At 43.4% G+C, this 26,256-nt stretch overlaps 1 protein-coding gene across 1 annotated transcript in view; it reads right to left on the bottom strand.

The window, feature by feature from the left end:
• Nucleotides 1-8,795: 8,795 nt before the first annotated feature.
• best2 (bestrophin 2) overlaps nucleotides 8,796-26,256 on the bottom strand; it is a 43,789-nt gene continuing 26,328 nt past the window's right edge. Inside the window, exons 10-12 of the mRNA XM_033050853.1 lie at nucleotides 11,812-11,958; nucleotides 9,856-9,969; nucleotides 8,796-8,897 (exon numbers count right to left, since the gene is read on the bottom strand). Coding sequence (XP_032906744.1) covers nucleotides 8,796-8,897; nucleotides 9,856-9,969; nucleotides 11,812-11,958 — 363 coding nt within the window. The remainder of the gene's footprint in view (nucleotides 8,898-9,855; nucleotides 9,970-11,811; nucleotides 11,959-26,256) is intronic.

Here is a 26,256-nt window from a genome sequence, read left to right as displayed (position 1 = left end):
GAGGTCCATGTCTGGAAAGAAAACAGCAGCATAAACGGTAACACAGTAACCCCACCTTCTCAATGAAATGTTATAGATACCAAGGGCTGGGAAGAACACACGGCTTTCAAGGAATCTTCTCCAAGGACTTTGAAGCAGCTGCTTTCTGCAGTGTGGATTTCTCTACAAGCGGTTTGACGGAGCCGAACTGGAAAGACCATTTCTTGAATTGGAGGAAGCAAGGGTATAGAAACTAGCAAAAATGCCAGGGGAAGAGGAGGAGAAATTATTTTTCACTCAGCAAATTATGACCTAGGTTATATTCCCTAAAAAAGTGGTAAAAAAATACTCAATAATAATATATTTTTTAAAACAATTCAAGGGCGCATGTGGATAAATCGTTCAGTGCTATACAAGCAGAATTCTGTAATTCCACCCACATTGTGTACACATGGTTCTTCAGATTCTATCAAGTAACAGTGGGGGCAGAATTGCTGCCTTACAGCGCCTGAGGCCCAGGTTCAATCCTGACTGTAGGTGCTGTTTGTGTGGAGTTTGCAACTTCTCCCTGTTACTGCGTAGGTTTCTTCCGGGTATTCTGATTTCCTCCCACATCCCAAAGACATGAGGCTATTTGGATTGGTTAAAATTGTAATTTGTCCCTAGTGTGTAGGATTGCACCAGTGTACGGGATGATTGCTGGTCGGCGCAGACTCAGTAGGAAGAAGGGCCTGTTTCCACGCTGTATCTCTAAAGTCTAAAGTAACTAACGTGTGTCTTTTAACAACCTTGGAAGAATAAGATGTCATTAGTGCATCCAAAGACTAATGACATCTTATTTTTCCAAGGTTGCTAAAAGTGATGGGTGAAATGGATGTGCCATTTTATTACCATGTTAACAAACAAGCACCGACATTCAACTCAGTGGCTCAATTCAACTACAAGCAATGCTTCCTCTGCAGAACCTCTCCTTAGTTCATCATCTCAAGTTAGCCAGTTTGTGAAACAGAGACAAATGGCTTTTCTTTGGATTTGGATCCAGCACTTGTTTGACTAATGTACACTTCAAAATTTGCACTGTGCGTTCTGCTGCTCCATTTGAAGCGGAATGGTATGGAGCGACTCTAGTGTGTTTTACACCATTCCCTTTCATGAATTACGCAAACTCTGGTGAACAGAATTAAGGTCCGTTATCAGACATAATTTTCTCTGGAAATCCATAGGATGCAAACAATCCTCGCAAAATGTAAATCGTTTTGCTGGATGTCGTTTTGTTCATTGGAAACACCTCTATCCACTTGGAGTGACTATCAATCACAATGAACAATTGTTGTCCATCTAACTCTGCACCAGGCCACCATAGATAGCTTCTAGCTAGACTCTTTGAGACACATTCCCAAATGCTGATCAGGAGGATCTCCTAGCAATTTTACTCCGTATCTTTCAGGGATTACAACCCTCGCTCCCCACATGGCACACCCTTGGTCTACTGAGAGTTCATTCCTACGTACAAAAAATGGGTTCAGTTCTGCCTCTGAATCTGGTAATTTGTTTGGCCATCCATTTGTAACATACTCCTGCACTCTTGACAACAGTCTGTCAGTGCGAGTAGCCTTCCGAATATCCCGAAGTGATAGTTAACTCCTCTAAATGAGAGAAATAAAACACGTTCTCTCTGTTTGGGGTAACCTCCGATTCCAAAGATAATCTAGATATGGTGTCAGCATTGCTGATACTGGTATGCAGTCAATATCAATGCCCATCTTTGCATTCTGTCTGCTGCCAGAGTTGGTATGTGTGCTTTTGGATTTAGGATCACTGTCAACGGCTGGTGATCGGTCTCGATTACAAACCTTCTACCATACAAGTATTTGTGAAACCTTCCTAATGCCAAAAATTAATGCAAGATCCTCTCGCTCTATTTGGAACTGAGTGTACTAGACGCAAAGGCTATAGGCCTCTCCTCTCCATTTACTAGCACATGAGAGACAGCACCAACACCGTATGGTGAAGCATCACATGCTAACTTCATTGGATTATTGACATCGTAATGAACAAGTATTGTACTCTCTACCAACTGAGCTTTACATGACTTGAAAGCTTGGTCACATTCACGTGTCCACATCCATGGTACATCTTTTCTCAAGATCTCGCTCAAGGGATGTAAACAGGTGGACAGACATGGCACGAACTTCCCACAATAATGCACTTATCCTAAAAAGGATCGTATCTCAGATATGTTTCTGGGAGTGGGCGCGTTCTGGATTGCATCAACTTTACCCTTGGTGGGGTGTAGACTATCCTTGTCTATCTTATGACCCAAGTACTCCACCGAGTTCTGAAGGAACTCACACTTTTGTGCCTTCACTCTTACACTGTGTGTCTCAAGGCATGTGAGTACCACTTCCAACCTTTCATCATGTGCCTGCCTGCCAGGGGCTGAGATGAGGATGTCATCCAAGTAACGCACCACATCTCCAATTCGTCTAGAATTTGTGTCATAAACCCTTGAAAAATCCCTGGGGCTGATGATATGCCAAATGGGAGCCTATGGAACTGAAACAATCCCAAATGCGTGTTGATAGTCAGCTTGGATTTAGATTCTCCCTAAACTAAACTAATCTAAAACAAACCAAATGAAAGCCGTTCAGCCATTCAAAACTGAATGTCCTCCTTTAACCAGACGGATTCTCCTTCGTCAAGGAGTTGAATAATTTGTGGCTCTACGACACCACCCTACGAAAATTGACTGCCGTGTTTGCTACCATCATCGACACTTCAAACGTTGTTTGCTGGCCAAAGCATCAAGGGATATTCCCATTTGATCGTATGGCACAATAGAAATGCAACTGATATCCTAGTCCAAGTAGAACCAAACCTTAGCTCAGCCAATTCATTCTTGCAGGAGGACAGATCTTGCTCTGTGCGCTCCTGCTGTGTTGCTTGCTGAAGGGTTTCCAGTTCTTCCCTTTCCTGCAAAATAAAAATAGTGCTCAATCTTTATAAGCACATGAATGCAAAACTGATTACAACATATCTTTGCTGTGTCCATCTTGGAATCTTTTAAATTAAAAAATAAATAAAACACAAAATATTTAGTCATCATATGCATCCTGAGGAACAAGTCCCATTAATGAGCAATGTCATGGCTTCATCTTTAGTACCTTGAGATTTAGTATCCTGCTCAATTTATTCATTGATGCAAGAGCTTGTTTCCGTGCATGTCATTAGTAAATGAAAGTGCTCTTTTAAATAGTACCTTGTAAGATTTGTGCTTAAAAAACATTGATTTCTACCTTGAGCCATGATTGAATGGTGGGGTAGACTTGAGGGGCCGAATGACCTAATTCTCCTATTCTTCATGACCGTATAATATTAATAGGTAAAATTACCCTAGATTAAAAAGCCTGGAAACACTCTGTTGCTTCCCCAACCACACTAGTTAATTCAGTAAACATTCTCCATGTCCAAGGTGTGTGGTATTGTAGCGATGTTACAATACTTACCTTCAGCGGCGCTGCAGTTCTGCCACTGGCCATGTGCGCGACTTTGGCGCCTTGGGGGGGGTGGGGGGGCGTGGGGTTAAAATGCCATTTTCTCCTGCCTGTCGGAGTCGAACTTCCTCAGGCTGTTAAGTTGCTGCAGAAAAATTGTTTCGACTTCCGTTCTCGGAAGTTTTTTTTTAAAATCGGGGGACAATTTAATCCCTGGAGTAAAATATAAAGCTCCTTATAACACCGTCGACGCTTACAACGGGTCGGATCTCACGTAGGGGACAAATCAAATTGTAAATCGTCTATTTTACATATAAACTTGCTTCTTAGGATGACTTTAATCAAAATTTCCTTGGCGATAATTTGATTTTGGCCCCATACGAACCGGCAGTGTTTTTCCTGCCAATATGGGGTTCAAATTCACAGCAACCGCAACGTTCCAATCGATCGTGTTCCACAAAAACCCACTCGCAAGATGATTGAAATGGCCATTCATTTACGGGAATTAAACATTAAATTCCTTCCATTTGGCCTATAAATTCATGACAATGAGATTTAAAAATCATGTTATATTGTGAATTCTTGTGTTATTTGGATCACTTAGGCTATTTAAAAATGTTAACCTTTTCTTAAGAAATGGATAGATGTTTAGATCTAGTAATTGAATTTTGTAATTAGCTACAATTAGGTAACTAACTAATTATATGCTTTAATTTCAGGTCATCCAAGTAAGATTGTTTCATATTTGTTTCAGAATGCTTCAATCCATAATAACTGAAAATTTCATTCAGTTCTCTTAATTTTTAAGAAAGTTACGGGTTCCTCGATCACAGCTTTTGAGTTAAATCAATGGAAAAGCAATAGGGAACAAGATGCTAATTTCAGAGTATGAAAATGGTCATAACGTTTTTAATACTGAATATATGAAAGTGAATTAGGTGTCAAATTAAACTCCTTTTTACGCTTTATCTGATGGGATAAATTGCAGACTTGATTTTTAAAATCTCAAAATGTTGTAACATTGCTAGGTATGTATGGCATACAGAAACTATCTGGTGTGGAAGCAAATAGCACCCCTCAGATGCAAGCATCAAGCCAAAAGGTAAGGATGATAATAGAAAAGAGCAAACTTACTTAAATGACCCATTAAAAAAAAATCTGAATAAGCAACATAAAATGCAACGTAATATTAAATATCAGGATACTTGAGACTGTTGAATCTGTGCAGAATGCGCACACTTGGAATTAAGATTGTATGTGGATAAATTAAATGCATCACAAATTCTCCCAACCTGGGAAGTTGCTCCCTTGGTAACTTGTTCTAATTTTGCCTGCATTTTGTGTTGTTGATCTTCATATGCTCCAATATTGCTTGAAGATTCTCTGTAAGAAAACACGTATCACCATTTAAATAAAGAGAACGAGGAAGTGTCCTGACCCGAAACGTCACCCATTCTTTCTCTCCACAGATGCTGCCTGTCCCGCTGACCTATTCCAGGTTTATGTGTCTATCTTCGGTTTAAACCAGCAACTGCAGTTCCTTCTTACACAAGAGAATGAAGGATCTCTAACCAAATAACCCTTCCATTCCCTCTCTCTCCCCGTCTCTTCCCCACCTGAGTCCTCTTGCTAATTTCACCATTTATATTCCTTCATTATCACCTCATCCCCAGCCAACAATGGACCATTGTCAGCTCCAACCTACCTGAGTCATCGATGCAGGCTCTGCTTTATTCTGTACCTCCCCATACCTCTAATTTCCCCCTCCCTGTCTGATGAAGGGTCTTGATCCGAAACATCACCTATTCTTTTCTCCAGAGATGCTGCCTGACCCGCTGACTCCAGCATTTTGTGTCTATCTTCGGTGTAAACCAGCATCCACAGTTCCTTCTTACCCAATTAAAGTCATACTATACACACACCATTTTGTGCCTGGACGTGTCGCAGCCAGTTCACTCTCTGGTGTAACTGTTCATTCTCCTCTTCAAAGTCTTCTGCTACATCTTTGAGCTCCAGCAGCAGCTTCTGAGAAGGTACAAGCTGGGTAGAAATAAGTTTAGTGTCAATTAAAGCCAAGGGATTTCTAGTGGTCTGTGAAATAGTCACCATTCAAATTCTAGATTAAATATTTTGCTTTATGACTCTACAGGCAGGTAAGACTAGTGTAGATGGGGCATGTTGGGCAAGTTGGGCTGAAGGGGCTGTTTCTGAGCAGTATGACTCTCGAAATAATTTTAGCATGCATTATACTTTTAATGTCCCACTGCCGACAGCTCCATTCTACCACAACTATTTTATGATTGAATTTTCCTGCAGGCGCACATCTATCCCATGTCACTTACTCTTCAGAAAGGGGTTCTACACGGAATGGAGTGAGCAGTGAAATGTAGGGAAGTACTCCTTCATACAGTTGAGCCCAGATTAAAAATCTACAATGTACATAACTAACTGTGTAAAAAAAAAATTGGTTCCTACAATGCTTCAACAACTCACGGTATATCATACCATCAATTTTCCTTTTTTGATAAGATGAAGTCATTTCATTCCAGGTAAATGGCAAACAGATTAATATTCAGTTAATCGTCACCAGGTGCAAGGGATTTTTATTTGGGGTACCTGTACATTGTCCAGCTCCTCTTGAATCTGTTCGATTTTCAACAGGTATGAAGCTTCCATTGACACAAATCTGTCCTCTGATCTTTCCGCCTCTTGCTTCAGAAGCCTCACTTGTTCTTTTAGAAAGAGAAAGGAAAAAACAATCTGATATTTGTTGCAAAAAAAAGCAATACCTCCACAATTTGCAATTGTTTCCACAGCAGTTAATGGGAATCAGTGAAAATCATATGTTCTACTAAATACCAGCATTTGAAATCATCAAATATCCTTGAAATGCTACAATTCATTAAGCTTGAAGATTTGTGAGGCAAAATGATAATTTCATTTACATATTTATCCAATGATAAATTCCTTAACTATCACTAGTGAGAAAAGATTAGAAGCTTGAAAAAAGCTCCACAGAAAAGGTGCACCCTCAACATTCTGGAAATTAAGGTATAAAGTTACTTAATCCCAAAGCAAACAAAATGATCATTCTCCACTGCCTCCATTAAAACCCTTATTTATTTTAAATTGCTCCAAATAAATATAATCTTCTGCTGCCGAATATAGTCTCTCTACCTCTCTGTCCCTGAAAACTTCAAACAAAGCCAGAAATCTTGGGGTCATTATGGATTCAGATTTAAATTTCGACAGTCACATCAAATCAGTAACAAAATCGGCCTACTATCACCTCAAAAACATAGCAAGATTAAGAGGACTCATGTCAGCTCAAGACTTAGAAAAACTTGTACATGCCTTTATTAATAGTAGGCTAGATTATTGTAACGGTCTCCTTGCAGGTCTTCCAAAAAAAACTGTCAGGCAGCTACAGCTTGTTCAGAATGCTGTTGCTAGAGTTCTAACAAAGACCAAAAAATTTGAACACATTACACCAATTCTTAAATCCTTACATTGGCTCCCTGTATGTCAGAGAATTGATTTTAAAATCCTGCTGCTCACCTATAAATCACTACATGGTTTAGGGCCAAAGTATATCACTGACATGCTTCCACTATATAAGCCTTCTAGACCGCTAAGATCTTCTGAAACCAATCTGCTAGTGATTCCCAGAGTAAATACAAAACATGGGAAAGCAGGATTTAGTTACTATGCATCAAATAGCTGGAATAAAATTCCTGAAGATTTAAGACTTGCCTCAACTTTGACCACTTTTAAAACAAGACTGAAAACTTTTATGTTTACGTTAGCTTTCAGCTAAATCTTAACTACATTGCACTTTTAACTTTTGCACTTTTTATAATGCATTTTTAATTTTGCTTTTCTTTTCTTTTAGTTCTTCTATTTTATTTCATTTTATTATTTCATTTATTGTATGACATGTTTTTATGTGAAGCACTTTGAGTCTGCCTCGTGTATGAAATGTGCTATATAAATAAAGTTGCCTTGCCTTGCCTTGCCTACCTTGTCCCTAGTTTCACCCTCTCTTCTGTAAACTGTCATGCAAACACAGCTCAAGACTCACAGAGATAAAACATTCATGGAGTTAATGAAGTGTCATGGTTGCTCTGTGGTCTTCTCATTAAAAGCTATTTGAAATTAAAATACTTTGATGTACCATTACCGGCAAGGGCATTGTGAATGGTAAAATGTCTTCAAATGATTTTATTTAGAGATACAGCGTGGTAACAGGCCCTTCGACCCACTGTGTCTGTGCCAACCAATGATCCTTGCACACTATCACTATCCTACACAAACTAGGGATAATTTACCATTAACCCAAGTCAATTAACCTACAAACCAGTACGTCTTTGGAGCGTGAGGATACCGGAGCACCTGGACGAAAACCCACATGGAGAACATACAAACTCCGTACAGACAAGCACCACAGTCGGGATCAAACCCAGGTCTCTGGCGCTGAAAGGCAGCAACTCCACCGCTGCGCCACCAGGCCACCCTTCACGATGTCATGTTTTAACTATCAGCATCCTCTCAAAATTAAAATTCAGTGATAGCGATGTTTAAAGGATTCAAGAAGAGAATGTTTTTAAAAGCATCTGTACGAATCTGTCCAAATGACTACTGTGCGTTCCTGTCAGCCATTTGGCAGACTCTCACAAATGCTTCTCAAAGAATTCTTTTCTTGAATCCTTTAAACATCACTATCTTCTGATCAAGGAATCTGACCAGAATACCCGAGTAAAAAAAACTTAGATTACACGCTACTTTTCCTGATCACTGAATGTACCAACCCATTTACCAACCAATGAAGTATATTTTAAGTGTGATCAGTGATAAAATATAGGAATTACAGCAACCAATTTGCATACACAAAATCTCATGAGGTTACAGGGATGAGATATTTATGCGGCAAAACAAAAATGAAGTGATGTTTTGTCATAAAATCCACTCCATTGCTCTAATGCTAGAATATTTAAGGCAAACCTACTCCCTACCACGAGCCGACAGATGTACAAATCTGCGGTAGGAACGTTTATGGCCAAAAATATTAACAGGTCAACTTTGAGTAATTACCTTCCAGTTCTTTAATCTTCTGTTCGGTGAAATGATTTAACGAACCAATTGCTTGGTCGGCAAGTGGTGCACAGAACTTGGCATGAGGTCTTAAAAGTTGGAGATCTTTGTGCAGTTGTAAACAGCACTGATCTTTTTGTGATGTTTCTTGGGCATGTTTCTCCCGGATTTTACGGATCTGAGCGCTGTGTTTTGTTTTGAGAATTTTTAAAGATCCCTTGTGATTTTCCGTCAGATCTCTGACCTTGGTTCGCATGGCGTGCTTTTCTGCCAAAAGCTTGTCCTTGCCATTTCATTGTCGATCTCAACCCTTTCTAAATCTTCAACCAACTCCTAAAAAATTAAAAATAGCCAAATTAAACTAAAGAGACTTTCAGAAGCCTAATGGGGCCTGTACCTTGGCGATTTGTCAGGCGACTGTCCAAAATGTTGCCGGCAGTCGCCTGAAAAACCGGCACTGGAAACGGCGACTTTCAGAGATGACGAACCCACACACACAACAAACCACACACACACACACACACCACACACACACACAAACACACACACCCACACACACACACGACACACACACAACACTACACACACCCACACACAACATACCACACCATCCTTCCTTCACCCATCCCAGTAGCAGGCGGAGACAGGGCAAACGGGGGAGGCACTATCTGAGTAAAATTCACATGATGCAAAGCCAAGGTGATATCACACAACCGCGATTAACATGAGGGTTGGCGCTGTAATTAAGACGGCTAAAGCACAGATTCACCATCCTCTCACTAAAGAAACTCCTCATCTCCTTCCCAAAGGAACATCCTTTAATTCTGTGACTATGACCTCTAGTCCTAGACTCTCCCACTAGTGGATGGGAAAATGAAGAACGATATAATCAATAGTGACACTGTTGCATTATAATCAAGAGTTCATGTGTTCTTGGCATCTTAAATATCGGATCTCTTTGGATCTTGGTCACGGCTAAAAGAAAATGATGGCACAGATCAGCATTGCCAACAACCTGTCATAACCAGAATGACAATGTTGCAAGGCTCCACATAAACTGAGATTCTGCACTATAAGAGATCATAAAAGGGTTAATGAACATTTAGAAAAAAAGAATGGGGAGATTCATATAAAAGAAAATCTTCTAATTTTTTCATATTTACAGATTTATTTCCAAGAGGCTCCCTGCTATTTTTATTTCACTGCCAGTTACAACAGAATCCCTTAGCTGGTTGCAGAGATCTTTCCCTATAATAGACATTCACACAGCAGCAAACAATGATGTCCTTACCGCTAGCTCCAGATTCTTCTCATCGAGCTTTATCTGCAGTACTTCCACATGTTGAGTCGTTTCCAGCAGTTCCTCGTCCTTTTCACGAAGTTCTTCCTTCAAGTCTTCCAGCAACTGAAGAAGTTAACAAGTGATTAATACCTCCTAACAGTGATAAAAACTGGGCAACATAGAATGGAAATCACACTTGCGCAACATTTGTAATTCATGTGCACCAATAGTTAGGTCCTCAATTCCACCTTGGCATTAAGACATTTAATTAAAATTATCATTAATGAAATCACGGGATGAAATCATTAATTTGCATTCAATGGTTTAATGGTCCTTTATTGTCACGTGTACTGAGGTAGTGAAATTTGATTTACCACACACATACCAAAAAAGCAACAAGACACAAAACTACATAAAGATTAAACATAACCAGCCACCACAGCGGCGTGTGAGAATCCCTAGGGCACCCAGGATAAGCAGAGACCCACAGCCATCAGTTCAATGTCCGGGCCACACACACGCTCCTTCACCGACCGCTGTACTCTCTCTGCAGTCCCTGTCCACCCAAAGTCAGAAAGCCGTCCACACTCGCACCAGACTCCAGGATCACTGTACTCACGGCAATCCCTCCGAGTCCCAACCAGGGCAGGCAGCTGGTCCATCCTGTTTTTCGGCGACAACATATTCCCCACTGTGATGGAACTTTTACCATCTTCCTCCTTTTCTCCCACAGTCGGGGCAATCGAAACACCCGCAGTCGGGGCGATCGAAGCTCCCGCAGTTGCCGATCAAAGCTCCTGCAGTTGGAGCTCCCGATGTTGATCCCTAACAAAGCTACCTCCAGCTCCACTGGCACTGCAAGTGCTGCAAGGCAGCAACTCTACCGCTGCACCAGCGTGCCACCCAACACTGTGCCTCCTCACCCAACCTCTCAAAATTTGTCAGAAACTTGTATTCTTTAATAGTTTACTCGATACATGTGACAATTAAATAAACTAAAATCCCATCTGCATCTTCTCCTGTACAATTTTCAGACTGAAAACATTTAGACAGAACCTCAGCTGTTCCCATCCTTGCTTCCTTTAACTGGCTGGGAAACATTTCTGCCGGACCTGATGATCTGTCCACCTTCGGAGATGCCAACTTCACTAAATTAATGCAGTAATCCAGACATGGCTGCAACTGCACTGCAAATTTAGCTAAACCTCACAGCCTGTATTTGGAATCAAGCCCCAAAATGATTCAGTGGCAAAACAAACTCTCTTGTGGTCAAGGTCCGAGGAATCATTACTGGATTTAAACAGAAAACAATGACTTCCTCAGAGTGTCAGCCAACGTTGCTTATAAGGGACCTTTATTGTTCAATTAACATTGGAATGCCGTAAACCATGTAACTAATTTGAAAATAGTAAATATGTGATAATGTACTAATGTGGTGGATTATCTCCTTGAAGGGTTTTACTTTTGGGGTAAAGACTGGAAAAGTCACCCTGGAAAACACATTTCGTTCTCTAAAATATGCCAAAATAAAATATTTCACATCCACCTGAGACAACAAACACGATTTAATTCAACATTTCATTTGAAAGTTGGCACTTAAGGTGCAGCATTCTCTCCGTATTGTACTGGAAGCATCAGGCATGACTTTCTGCTTAAATCATTTGAGTAGGACTTTTAAATAACATTTTGTAGCCTATTTTGAAGTACAACCTTCTAAACCAAGTGTGAAGGCATCCTTTCAATTTCCTTGAAAAGATCCGACACACGACGTGAAACGGTTTAACAATAGTCTTTGCTTTAGAAAATAAGAGGCATTGTTCATTGTTATTGTTAAAAAGAAAACTTGCAATATTATGGACTGAATTTTCAGGCTTTCAAGTGAAATCTAACTGCAGAAATGCAAACACAAAGTACACAGATCACTGTAATAGCTCACTCAGTGAGGGTAACTGGAATTGGTGTTACCTTAAGGTGTTCATCTCTCACGTGAAGCTGCGTCTCCTTGTCCTGAATGTCGTCTTTCAGCTGTGCTACTAGCTGCTCATGCTGAGCCAGCTGCTCAATTAAATCCGCCACCAAATACTTACCTGTAGCCCTGTGGCAGCACAGTGCCTGCAGAATGATGGGTCACTATTAATAACTGCATCATAGTGAATCAGACTTCAGAGAAAACAGTATTGAAATATTCAGTAACTTGAGAAGTGCATTAATGAGGAATGCATGGAAGCCAATGCATTTTTTTATTTGCAAGGCTACTGCTGCAAAATTCAGTCACTCTGGAGACCCAACATAATTGGCCTCGTGTATTTTAACATGCTCAAAGGCTTTCCCACAATGAATTCTCATATTGAGGGGGAAAATAGGATAGACAGACACAATGTGCTGGATTAACGCAGCAGGTCAGGTGGTATCTGTGGAATAAAAGGATGGTTGATGTTTCGGGTCAGGACCCTTTTTCAAATTTGTCATGGTCTTTTCTTGCTTCCAGATCCACCTCCTACAATCAGTCTAAAGAAGGGTCCCAACCTGAAACTTTTTCACCCAAGCCACTGAGTTAGTTTAGTTTAGTACAGTTTAATTTAGAGATACATCACTTTGGCCCACCCAGTTCACACCAACCAGCAATCCCTGTGTATTAACACTATCCTACACACTAGGGACAATTTACAATTATACCTAGCCAATTAACCTACAAACCAGCGCGTATTTGGAGTGTGGGAGGACATCCGAGATGCCGGAGAAAATCCATGCAGGTCACGGGAAGAACGTACAAACTCTGTACAGACAAGCATCTGTGGTCAGGATTGAACCCAGTTCCCTGGCACTGTTAAGGCAGCAACTCTGCCGCTGCACCACCATTACTCCAGCAGTGTGTCCATTTTTTATATAAACCAGCATCTGCATTTCTTTGTGTCTGGGATGCAAGTCTGATTTGCTAGTAATACTGGGAAAAGGGGAAGTGTTCTGGAGAGGCGCGTACGTGAGGTGGGAGTGACCCTAGGAGCCGCGCGGGCCCAAACCACCCACGGAACAACCGCACCGCCGACCTGAGACTCGCCCCACAGGCCTCCCAGGGGACCGAGGTGAAGCGGGATGGCGAGGTCTGCCTGGGCTGAGGGAGCCTCAGCAGCGGCGGTGATGGAAGCCTCAGCAGCAACGGAAGCTTCAGCGGTGACGGGAGCCTCAGCGGCAGTGGGGCCTCACGATCGTCCCGCAATCAGCGTTCAATGAGAGTGTGGGGGGGAGAAGACAACGTGGACTGGGCGTGGGGGGACTGCCGTGAAAAACAATGGACTGCCATGTGGGATGGTGGTAGAACAATGTGGGTCCCGGTGTGGGGGAATACTCTACTTTTATAATTCTCTACCCAGGGGATAAGCCTGCGTTTGTTTGTTTGTTCGCTCGTTCCGTTTAAGGCGTTGTGCACACGGCAGCCAGCCAACAGTCGCATGTCTTTTTCTTTTTATTTGCACTTTTAATTTCAAGTTTTTGTGCACCTTGTGTGCTGGGACTGTTGGCGACCAATTTCCCTCCAGGGATGAAGAAAGTTTTATTGTATCGTATCGTAAGTGAAAACCAAGGATCAATTCAGGCCTCAGTGAGGGCCAATAGCTCTCTGATGACTGTGGGTGAGTAGTGATACATTGGAGCAAGGTACACAAAATTGCTGGGGAAACTCAGCGGGTGCAGCAGCATCTATGGAGCGAAGGAAATAGGCGACGTTTCGGGCCGAAACCCTTCTGCATTGGAGCAGATGAGTTTAGAATTGGTGGTCAATGCTGCCCACAAGGTAAGGTGTTATGATGAGCAGCTGACTCCTAGTACCAGGAGCTTGGGTCCTGCTCAGACCAATCCCCTTTATATTGGAACAAACAGGATGCCCATCTTTTCCAGGGTTGCTTTTACATTAGTGGCCCACCATTGCTCATCACTGCACAGGACAGGAAGAAAATGATGAATGTCATAAGCGTCCCACGTTTACTTAAAGGAGAATGTATTTTTTCAAGTAGTGAACCAGTCACATTACACAAATAAACATTTCTCGGCCTCAATATGCACAACCCATCTAATAAAAATTAGTCATGCCAATAACAAATAATAAAACATGAAAAATTCAATTTGAAACGGCTAACATTTACCAGAGACAAAATATAACAGACACACTAAGTTAAGCACAGGAAAAGCATTTTCATGAATTATTTTAGCAGTTGAAACCATAAGCAAGTGATTGTAGTCCACACATTATTTTATACAAGGAAAAACAAAATTCCAAAATATATCATGAATACATAGAAACATAGAAATTAGGTGCAGGAGTAGGCCATTCGGCCCTTCGAGCCTGCACCGCCATTCAATATGATCATGGCTGATCATCCACTCAGTATCCCGTACCTGCCTTCTCTCCATACCCTCTGATCCCCTTAGCCACAAGGGCCACATCTAACTCCCTCTTAAATATAGCCAATGAACTGGCCTCGACTACCCTCTGTGGCAGGGAGTTCCAGAGATTCACCACTCTCTGTGTGAAAAAAGTTCTTCTCATCTCGGTTTTAAAGGATTTCCCCCTTATCCTTAAGCTGTGACCCCTTGTCCTGGACTTCCCCAACATCGGGAGCAATCTTCCTGCATCTAGCCTGTCCAACCCCTTAAGAATTTTGTAAGTTTCTATAAGATCCCCTCTCAATCTCCTAAATTCTAGAGAGTATAAACCAAGTCTATCCAGTCTTTCTTCATAAGACAGTCCTGACATCCCAGGAATCAGTCTGGTGAACCTTCTCTGCACTCCCTCTATGGCAATAATGTCCTTCCTCAGATTTGGAGACCAAAACTGTAGATGGGTTATGCATGCAACCTATAATGTAGTTACCTCATCACCACTAACCACTTTTCCTAGTCTGCCACCATTTAGATAATAGTCTGCTTTCCTGTTTTTGCCACCAAAATGGATAACCTCACATTTATCCACATTATACTGCATCTGCCAAACATTTGCCCACTCACCCAGCCTATCCAAGTCACCTTGCAGTCTCCTAGCATCCTCCTCACAGCTAACACTGCCCCCCAGCTTAGTGTAATCCGCAAACTTGGAGATATTGCCTTCAATTCCCTCATCCAGATCATTAATATATATTGTAAATAGCTGGGGTCCCAGCACTGAGCCTTGCGGTACCCCACTAGTCACTGCCTGCCATTGTGAAAAGGACCCGTTTACTCCTACTCTTTGCTTCCTGTTTGCCAGCCAGTTCTCTATCCACATCAATACTGAACCCCCAATGCCGTGTGCTTTAGGTTTGTAAACTAATCTCTTATGTGGGACCTTGTCGAAAGCCTTCTGGAAGTCCAGATACACCACATCCACTGGTTCTCCCCTATCCACGCTACTAGTTACATCCTCGAAAAATTCTATAAGATTCGTCAGACATGATTTACCTTTTGTAAATCCATGCTGGCTTTGTCCAATGATTTCACCACTTTCCAAATGTGCTGCTATCCCATCTTTAATAACTGACTCTAGCAGTTTCCCCACTACCGATGTTAGACTAACTGGTCTGTAATTCCCCGTTTTCTCTCTCCCTCCCTTCTTAAAAAGTGGGGTTACGTTTGCTACCCGCCAATCCTCAGGAACTACTCCAGAATCTAAAGAGTTTTGAAAGATTATTACTAATGCATCCACTATTTCTGGAGCTACTTCCTTAAGTACTCTGGGATGCAGCCTATCTGGCCCTGGGGATTTATCGGCCTTTAATCCATTTAATTTACCCAACACCACTTCCCGGCTAACCTGGATTTCACTCAATTCCTCCAACTCCTTTGACCCGCGGTCCCCTGCTATTTCCGGCAGATTATTTATGTCTTCCTTAGTGAAGACGGAACCAAAGTAGTTATTCAATTGGTCCGCCATATCCTTGTTCCCCATGATCAACTCACCTGTTTCTGACTGCAAGGGACCTACATTTGTTTTAACTAATCTCTTTCTTTTCACATATCTATAAAAACTTTTGCAGTCAGTTTTTATGTTCCCTGCCAGTTTTCTTTCATAATCTATTTTTCCTTTCCTAATTAAGCCCTTTGTCCTCCTCTGCTGGTCTCTGAATTTCTCCCAGTCCTCCGGTATGCTGCTTTTTCTGGCTAATTTGTACGCATCATCCTTCGCTTTGATACTATCCCTGATTTCCCTTGTTATCCATGGATGCACTACCTTCCCTGATTTATTCTTTTGCCAAACTGGGATGAACAATTTTTGTAGTTCATCCATGCAGTCTTTAAATGTCTTCCATTGCATATCCACCGTCAACCCTTTTAGAATTAATTGCCAGTCAATCTTGGCCAATTCACGTCTCATACCCTCAAAGTTACCTTTCTTTAAGTTCAGAACCATTGTTTCTGAATTAACAATGTCACTCTCCATCCTAATGAAGAACTCAACCATATTATGGTCACTCTTGCCCAAGGGGGCATGTACAACAAGACTGCTAACTAACCCTTCCTCATTACTCAATACCCAGTCTAAAATAGCCTGCTCTCTCGTTGGTTCCTCTACATGTTGATTTAGATAACTATCCCGCATACATTCCAAAAAATCCTCTTCCTCAGCACCCCTGCCAATTTGATTCACCCAATCTATATGTAGATTGAAGTCACCCATTATAACGGTTTTGCCTTTGTCGCACGCATTTCTAATTTCCTGTTTGATACCATCTCCAACTTCACTACTACTGTTAGGTGGCCTGTACACAACACCCACCAGCGTTTTCTACCCCTTAGTGTTTCGCAGCTCTACCCATACCGATTCCACATCCTGCAAACTAATGTCCTTCCTTTCCATTGCGTTAATCTCCTCTCTAATCAGCAACGCTACCCCACCTCCTTTTCCTTTCTCTCTATCCCTCCTGAATATTGAATATCCCTGGATGTTCAGCTCCCAGCCTTGGTCACCCTGGAGCCATGTCTCCGTGATCCCAACTATATCATAGTCATTAATAGCTATCTGCACATTCAACTCATCCACCTTATTACGAATGCTCCTTGCATTGAGACACAAAGCCTTCAGGCTTGTTTTTACAACACTCTTACCCCTTATACAATTTTGTTGAAAAGTGGCCCTTTTTGATTTTTGCCCTGGATTTTCCGGCCTGCCACTTTTACTTTTCACCTTGCTACCTATTGCTTCTACCCTCATTTTACACCCCTCTGTCTCTACGCTCACACATTTAAGAAACCCTTTCCCTTTAACTCCATCCTCCACTAGCCCATTCAACACCCCACCCCCCTTATTCAGTTTAAAACCACCCGTGTAGCAGTGGCAAACCTGCCTGCCAGAATGCTGGTCCCACACCAAAATACAAATTTTGTAAATGTAAATGCAACAACAGGAAATTACAAAAATACTTACTCCTGCCGATGGAAGGGGCTTTTCATTTGCACAAATGCACCTCCACATGCTTTTATTTTAATGTGGCTGCAAAATAACCAAAATAATAATTAAATAGAATTGGTACAGAGCAGAGATTAGTTTAACCGGGCATCATCCGTGGCACAGACATTGTGGGCCAAAGGGCCTGTTCCTGTGCTGTACTGTACTGTTGTATGGTCTATGCTCTTGAGTTTACGTTTAGTTTGTTGTCACGTGTACCGAGGTACAGTGTAAAGCTTTTGTTGCGTGCTGACCAGTCAGCAGAAGGACAATACACGTTTGCATTTACAGCGCAAGGTAAACCCAGCAAAGTCTGATCAAGGATAGTCCAAGGGTCATCAAAGCGGTAGATAATAGTTCAGTATTAATCAATCAATCAATATTTATTACATGTCATTTGATCCTCAGTGAGGCTCAAACGAAACTCCGTTTCCACAGCCATACAAGCAAAGACAATTTCCTACAGACATACACACAGTTCAATTTACAGAAACATCTTTTCTCTCCCCTGTTCTCATTTCTCTCCCGATGTCCAAGCCCCAGGCGGGCGATGATAAGTCCCACGGCCATTTTTAGGCCGCGCGGGGCGATGTACGGCCCCGCTCCCGGTCTAAATGTCACAAAGGTGGAGCCCCCGGCCATTCGAAGTCCCACGGCCATGAAGCCTCGCCGGGCGATGTGCGGCCCCGCTCCGGGTCGTTCCAACCCCGCGACACGGGCCAGAGAAGTTGCGTTGCGGGAGCTCCGGAAAGCGGTCTCTCCACCCAGACCCGCGAGCTCCCGATACCCCGACAGTCCACCGGACCTGCGGCTGCAGCTGGAGCCTCCGAGCTACGTGGTCGGGTCGCAGCAGCGAGTCACCACCGCTCCCCACGCTCCGATGCCGGCCAGCCCCATGATGGTAAGTCCGCAGCTCCGCAGGCTCCGTGACTGGAGCCTCCAGGTCGTTCAGGCTGGAGGCCGCTCCACGGTGCTAGGCCCCAACGACAACGGAGACCCGACAGGGAAAAGGTCGGGTCTCCCAGACAGGGAAGAGATTTTTACAAAGTTTCCCCCTTCACCCCACCCCACCAGTGCCGGATTTAGATGAAGAGCTGTTCCACTTGTGAGGCCCCCAACGACCGGACAGCCATGGCGGCCAAATCTCCCACAATTCAAAGCGAGGGAGAAAGTGCCCAGCGCCGACCAGTTGCCGTTGCAGTGCGCATGCGCAGGGCGGCCGATGATGTGCTGGCTGTGGTTGTGCGCATGTGCAAGGCGGCCTGCCGTGCCGGCGGATGAGGATCGAGCGGAGCCCGGCGGCCCGGACACGGATAGCGGGGGAAGATGAAGAGAGAGAGATAGTGAGGGGGGCCGCCCAGAGTTGAACGGTAGGTGTTCTGCCTTGGCCGGAGGCCCCCCTAGACCTCGAGGCCCATCAATTTTTTCGGGGGGCCCCCTAGAAAGTGGGGGCCCTAAGCTATAGCTTGTTTAGCTTATACGTAAATCCGGCACTGCACCCCACATATACACAGTCAAAAACACTATTAAAAAATACATTTAACTACATTTATCGGGACAAAAAATTAAAAAAAAGACAGACCGGCTGTAGGGGGCCGCTGCAACAGTGAGTCGCGCCACCACAATGATGCGAATGATGAGATTAGCAAATGCCAGAAAGTGACACCCAATGCAAAGCAGATCAGTGGCAGATAATAAAGAGACATAGTGAATGGCGAGGAGGAATTTCTTTAATCAGAGGGTGGTGAATCTGTCTAATTCATTGCCACAGATGGATGTGGAGGCCAAGTCAATGGATATAGGGGTAATGGGGGAGAAGGCAACAAGTTGAAGGCAGCTGGGCTCTAAAATTCAGGTAGTTCCAATGTGTTAAATGATCATACATCTAAATTCCTTACAACCAATAAGCAGAGCATGATTAAGGGCTCAAAGATGCCCCAATAATGCTCAATAATGGGGAGTTGTAATAATGGAGAAATTATGATGCAATGCAATACACAAAATATTTCTGCGAGTGGATACGTGGAACTTGGGACCTCAATTGTTTTGGAAGCAAGGTCAAATTTCACTTGGCTTTTGGTCATTGAACATGTACATGGTTTCACTTTGATGACGTTCTCACAGAATATGTGTCTATAAACTGACTCAATAGCAAATCCTGCTCTATTCTCAAAGTAACTAAAACTCAACACAAAGCAATCAATGGAATTTACACTCATAAAATGAGCAGCACAATGGGGCAGCCGGTAGAGCTACTACCTCACAGCACCAGAGACCTTGGTTCCATACGGACATTGGGTTCTGTGGAGTTTGAGTGACTGTGTGGGTTTCCTCCGGGTGTTCCAGTTTCCTCCCACATCCCAAACACGTGCACCTTTTTAGGTTACTGTAAATGGCCTCCATAAAATTGCCACTAATGTGTAGGGAGTGTTTGAAAAAGGGGAATAACATAGTGTAGCGACACCCGGTGGTGGCTCTGGGTAATCGAACCTTCGTGATTGACTGCAGGGTGTTCCATTGGCAGTTATTTTGCTGTAACTGTCAGTAACTATCAGTCTAGCGCCCACACTTGTGGATCCACATTCAACGTGGTTGTCTTATCCACTCTCGTTGGCTCGTTATTTCTTAAAATAAAAAAATTCCAACCAACTTACCGTCTCCGATTCACCAAAATAGCCTGTTTTGGGACATAAGACAACAAAAGATGCTTGACAATAAAACACTCTTGAATCAGTATGAATGTCGAGACCAACTGGCGCCTGAGCAAGGCAATCCTTTGCGTGCTGGTCTGCATCTGCGTGCAGACTGGAAGAGGTCTGCTGACATCCATTACAATCATTCCACTCTTAAATCTTTATTTCCCCTTCACCTGTACACAGTGGATGGTTTGATTGCAATCGTGTATAGGCCTTCCTTTGGCTGGATAGCATGCAAATTCAAGCTTTTCATATGATAATGAACAACTAAACTAAAATGGGTGATCGATGGTCACCATAGAATCACTGGTCCGAAGCGCCTGATACATGTTGTATCTCTAAACTAAATTAAAATCGCTTAGAAACATAGAAATTAGGTGCAGGAGTAGGCCATTCGGCCCTTCGAGCCTGCACCGCCATTCAGTATGATCATGGCTGATCATCCAACTCAGTATCCCGTACCTGCCTTCTCTCCATACCCTCTGATCCCCTTAGCCACAAGGGCCACATCTAACTCCCTCTTAAATATAGCCAATGAACTGGCCTCGACTACCCTCTGTGGCAGAGAGTTCCAGAGATGCATCACTCTCTGTGTGTAAAAAGTTCTTCTCATCTCGGTTTTAAAGGATTTCCCCCTTATCCTTAAGCTGTGACCCCTTGTCCTGGACTTCCCCAACATCGGGAGCAATCTTCCTGCATCTAGCCTGTCCAACCCCTTAAGAATTTTGTAAGTTTCTATAAGATCCCCTCTCAATCTCCTAAATTCTAGAGAGTATAAACCAAGTCTATCCAGTCTTTCTTCATAAGACAGTCCTGACATCCCAGGAATCAGTCTGGTGAACCTTCTCTGCACTCCATCTATGGCAGTAATGTCCTTCCTCAGATTTGGAGACCAAAACTGTACGCAATACTCCAGGTGTGGTCTCACCAAGACCCTGTACAACTGCAGTAGAACCTCCCTGCTCCTATACCCAAATCCTTTTGCTATGAAAGCTAACATACCATTCGCTTTCTTCACTGCCTGCTGCACCTGCATGCCCACTTTCAATGACTGGTGTACCATGACACCCAGGTCTCGCTGCATCTCCCCTTTTCCTAGTCGGCCACCATTTAGATAATAGTCTGCTTTCCTGTTTTTGCCACCAAAATGGATAACCTCACATTTATCCACATTATACTGCATCTGCCAAACATTTGCCCACTCACCCAGCCTATCCAAGTCACCTTGCAGTCTCCTAGCATCCTCCTCACAGCTAACACTGCCCCCCAGTTTAGTGTCATCCGCAAACTTGGAGATATTGCCTTCAATTCCCTCATCCAGATCATTAATATATATTCTAAATAGCTGGGGTCCCAGCACTGAGCCTTGCGGTACCCCACTAGTCACTGCCTGCCATTGTGAAAAGGACCCATTTACTCCTACTCTTTGCTTCCTGTTTGCCAGCCAGTTCTCTATCCACATCAATACTGAACCCCCAATGCCGTGTGCTTTAAGTTTGTATACTAATCTCTTATGTGGGACCTTGTCGAAAGCCTTCTGGAAGTCCAGATACACCACATCCACTGGTTCTCCCCTATCCACGCTACTAGTTACATCCTCGAAAAATTCTATAAGATTCGTCAGACATGATTTACCTTTTGTAAATCCATGCTGACTTTGTCCAATTTCACCACTTTCCAAATCTGCTGCTATCCCATCTTTAATAACTGACTCTAGCAGTTTCCCCACTACCGATGTTAAACTAACCGGTCTGTAATTCCCCGTTTTCTCTCTCCCTCCCTTCTTAAAAAGTGGGGTTACGTTTGCTACCCGCCAATCCTCAGGAACTACTCCAGAATCTAAAGAGTTTTGAAAGATTATTACTAATGCATCCACTATTTCTGGAGCTACTTCCTTAAGTTCTCTGGGATGCAGCCTATCTGGCCCCGGGGATTTATCGGCCTTTAATCCATTCAATTTACCCAACACCACTTCCCGGCTAACCTGGATTACACTCAATTCCTCCAACTCCTTTGACCCGCGGTCCCCTGCTATTTCCGGCAGATTATTTATGTCTTCCTTAGTGAAGACGGAACCAAAGTAGTTATTCAATTGGTCCGCCATATCCTTGTTCCCCATGATCAACTCACCTGTTTCTGACTGCAAGGGACCTACATTTGTTTTAACTAATCTCTTTCTTTTCACATATCTATAAAAACTTTTGCAGTCAGTTTTTATGTTCCCTGCCAGTTTTCTTTCATAATCTATTTTTCCTTTCCTAATTAAGCCCTTTGTCCTCCTCTGCTGGTCTCTGAATTTCTCCCAGTCCTCCGGTATGCAGAAATGTCACTTATCCATTTTCTCCAGCGATGCTGCCTGACCTGCTGAGTTACTCCTCTATTTTGTGTCTATAGACTAAAGTATAATCAGATGTTTTCAGTAGCTGTTTTCCATGACTTTAAAGGGGAACAAGAATCCCAGAGCAGGGTGTCATCGTGGTTTATGATGTCCAACTGAATTGGAATTGGGTAAGGGGGATTAGTTTAGTTTAGATACACAGCGCAGAAACATGCTCTTCATCCCACCGAGTCCGCACCGACCAGCGATCCCCGCACTTCAAAATTCTCCTGCACACACGAGGGACAATTAAGCCAATTAACCTTCAAACCCGTACATCTGGAGTGTGGGAGGAAACGGGCAATCTCGGAGAAAACCCATGCAGTCACGGGGAGAACGTACAAACTCCAAACAGACAGCAACAATAGTCTGGATTGAACCTGGGTCTCCTGCGCTGTAAGGCAGCAACTCTACCGCTGCGCCACCCAGTTGCCCGCTCAAGGATGCCAAACTCTGAGGAGTTGGGACTTTAAGACGGAGAATAATTTAAAGGCAGTTCATGACTGTGTTTAAATGAATCTCGCATTCTCTGTCCTGTCCCATTTCCATGGACTGAATGAACCAAACAACCTTGAGGGGGAAACATAATTCATTATTCAACAGTGAAGCATAACTGGTGGAGGAAGGAACGGTAGATGCCGGTTTAAGCTGACGATAGACACAAAAAGCTGGAGTAACTCAGCGGGTCAGACATCATCTCGGGAAAGGTGACGTTTCGGGCCGAGACCCTTCTTCAGACCAAACCGGTGACCTGCTTAACCTGCGACGCCCACACATCTCTGGAACTCTCTGCCACAGAGGGTAGTTGAGGCCAGTTCATTGGCTATATTTAAGAGGGAGTTAGATGTGGCCCTTGTGGTTAAAGGGATCAGGGGGTATGGAGAGAAGGCAGGTATGGATACTGAGTTGGATGATCAGCCATGATCATATTGAATGGCGGTGCAGGCTCGAAGGGCCGAATGGCCTACTCCTGCACCTATTATCTATGTATCTACACCCACTACACAAGAACAGTTCGAAACTCGGCATGCACGTCTCAATAATTTATTTATTTAAGCAGACTTCCAGGACTTGTGCAGAACAAGAGATAACATCGACCTCATAGATATTTCAAAAATAGCACTGGCAGTAAGTGATGAATCGAGTTATCCATGTCAGTCTCATTGCATTCCAGTTCAAGAGGCTCATTTAATCGAAAATTGAAGTACATTGTTGAGTCCAACATCCATAGTATAAATGTTTAAATTCTTACCATAGGTGTTCCTGTACCTATGCAAATGTTAAATATTAAACTCACTTTTCCATCCTGGACTACATCATAACCAGTTTCCAAATGGGGTTTTTTCGACCAAACACAGGAAAAAAATATGAAATTCGGGCATCTTTTTTCACCAAGGCCAGAATGGATCCAATGGGTGTATGGAGGAAATATCAGTGAGAATTCAAGAATGGGCTAATGTTCTCATCAACCTTTCATCTAAAGAGCTTAAAGCACAACTGGCCGTTGCTTCTCAGAGTGGATGTTCACTGAAACCAGCAATTGGTCTGCCTTTCTGGTCACCTCCCATCCAATCTGGACTCTGAAAGGCATATTAATGTTCCCCTAACACTTTGGTGAGGCCACGTTGGAGTATAGCGTGTAGTTCTGGTTGCCCCATTATAGACATTGAAACATAAAAAATAGATGCAGGAGTAGGCCATTCAGCCCTTTGAGCCAGCACCACCATTCAATCTGATCGTGGCTGAACATCCAAAATCAGTACCCCGTTCCTGCTTTCTCCACATATCCCTTGTAGTTTAATTATAGGAAGGATGTGGAGGCTTTGGAGAGGAGGTTTACCAGAATGATGCCTGGATTAGAGGCTTTAGCTACAAGGAGAGGTGGGGCAGACTTGGATTGTTTTCTCTGGAGGTTGAGAGGAGGCCTGATCGAATACTATAACATTATGAGAGGCATTGACAGGGTGGACAGGGAGAACCTTTTGCACCAGGATGGAAATATCAAATACCAAAGGGCGTAGCTGTTAGGTGAGAGGGGGCAACGTTTAAATGAGATGTGCGGGGCAAGTGTTTTTACACAGAGACTGCTGGAAGCAAAGATCCTATAGCGAGCAAGATAGGTCACTCGACGAAAAAGACGTAGTACGGTCATGGGCAGATTCATGGGTAATTTTCTGCGCCGGTTACGGAAACATCCTCGTAAAAATAAAAGTTATTTGGTAAAAATCTTCTCCTCATTTTCAGAATTATAATTTATTAACACAAACTGTTCCCCCGCAACGTTGATTACACTGCGAGTCGAGTCGGGCCGGGTTACGGAAATGGATGAAAAAAAGGCCCACGTTCCGCTCCGTTGCGTACTACACGTCACACCATTGCATTTAGCAGGAGTGGTCTATCTTGCTCCGCTATAGGATCTTTGGTTGGAAGGGGCAGATACAAAGGTGGCATTTAAGAGGATTTGGATAGGCACATGGAAATGCAGGGAGCAGAGGGATATGGATAACGTGCAGAATGGGTCTTGGCAACTCCTTCCCCCTTCTGTCGAGGGGTAGACTGATGCCCCTCCCCCCACCCACCCCCGTGCTCCTCAACCTTTGCACATCTCCCATCCTGGATTTTCCACTCTTCACTTTAATGCTTCATGTATCGTGTTATGTTTTATGACTGTTGGCAGAATTTCCCTCCTGGGATAAATAAAATTCTATTGTATCGTAGCACGTTCGGCAGACAGGGCATGGCTTTAAGGTGAAAGGGGCAAAGTTTAAAGGAGATGAGTGGGGCAGGTTTTTTTACCAGTTGGGTGGTGGTGGAGGCAGGTACAACCAAAGATCGCAAAAGTCTAAGATCCAATGGACTGACGTGTAGTACGCAACGGAGCGGAACCTCCGCCATTTTGGGAATAAGACTCCGACTTCCGTTATGCCTCTCGCAGTTTAATCCACGTTAGTCCATTGGATTTTAGCCTTCTATGATCTTTGGTTTAACCGGTGTTGTGCTCCAGTATCTTTGGATACAACAGTGGTGTTTGAGAGGATTTGGATATGCAAGGAATAGAGGGATATGGATTATATGCAAGCAGATAAGAGTTGGTCTTGGCATCATGTTCAGCGCAGACATTGTGGGCTGAAGGGCCTGATCCTGTGCTGTACGGTTTTATGTTCTATCTGCTCTGATCAACCCTGCTAATGTTGGAGGATCGGGTGAACAATGCCATCTTGTAGTACAGTGGGCTGGATTCCAAAGACTGGAGAACTATTTTGCTTCTTTCGTCCTTCCTCAATAAGAAGAACCCTGTAAAGGCTCTTGTGGGTGGACAAAAATGCTGGTGAAACTCAGCGGGTGAGGCAGCATCTATGGAGCGAAGGAAATAGGCAACGTTTCGGGTTGAAACCCTTCTTCAACCCGAAACCTTGCCTATTTCCTTCGCTCCATAGATGTTGCCTCACCCGCTGAGTTTCACCAGCATTTTTGTCTACCTTCGATTTTCCAGCATCTGCAGTTCCTTCTTAAACAAGGGATCTTGTCACTGGTTTCCAGTGTTAGTTGACCTAAATGAATCGATTAAATTGGGGGAAGTGTGAAACGTCAATGGATGTCCACTGTCCATCCACTGTGTGTGATCTGGTCGTTCACAAACAAGATGTACAGCAGATTATGTGGACTTGCCACGGAAACACTCAGGCCGTTGGATTAGGTTTGGAACACCTTGATTACATTTACTGCAGCTACATTTCACTCCGGGTTTTCAGTTTGTGCTCCCAGCTAACTAATGTGCTTGAATTCACAGAGCGGTCAATTCCTGAACGACTGGTCTTAATGACTATTTTGGCATTGTCTTCCCTTAAACATAGGATAGGGTAGGAGAGTACAGTACAGTAGCTGGCCCTTCGGCCCATAATGTCCATGCCGAACATGATGCC

The sequence above is a fragment of the Amblyraja radiata genome, chromosome 35 (assembly GCF_010909765.2).
Source record: "Amblyraja radiata isolate CabotCenter1 chromosome 35, sAmbRad1.1.pri, whole genome shotgun sequence".
NCBI lineage: Eukaryota > Metazoa > Chordata > Chondrichthyes > Rajiformes > Rajidae > Amblyraja > Amblyraja radiata.
Note: the sequence above shows the minus strand (reverse complement) of the source record. Positions and strands in the feature narration are given on the sequence as shown.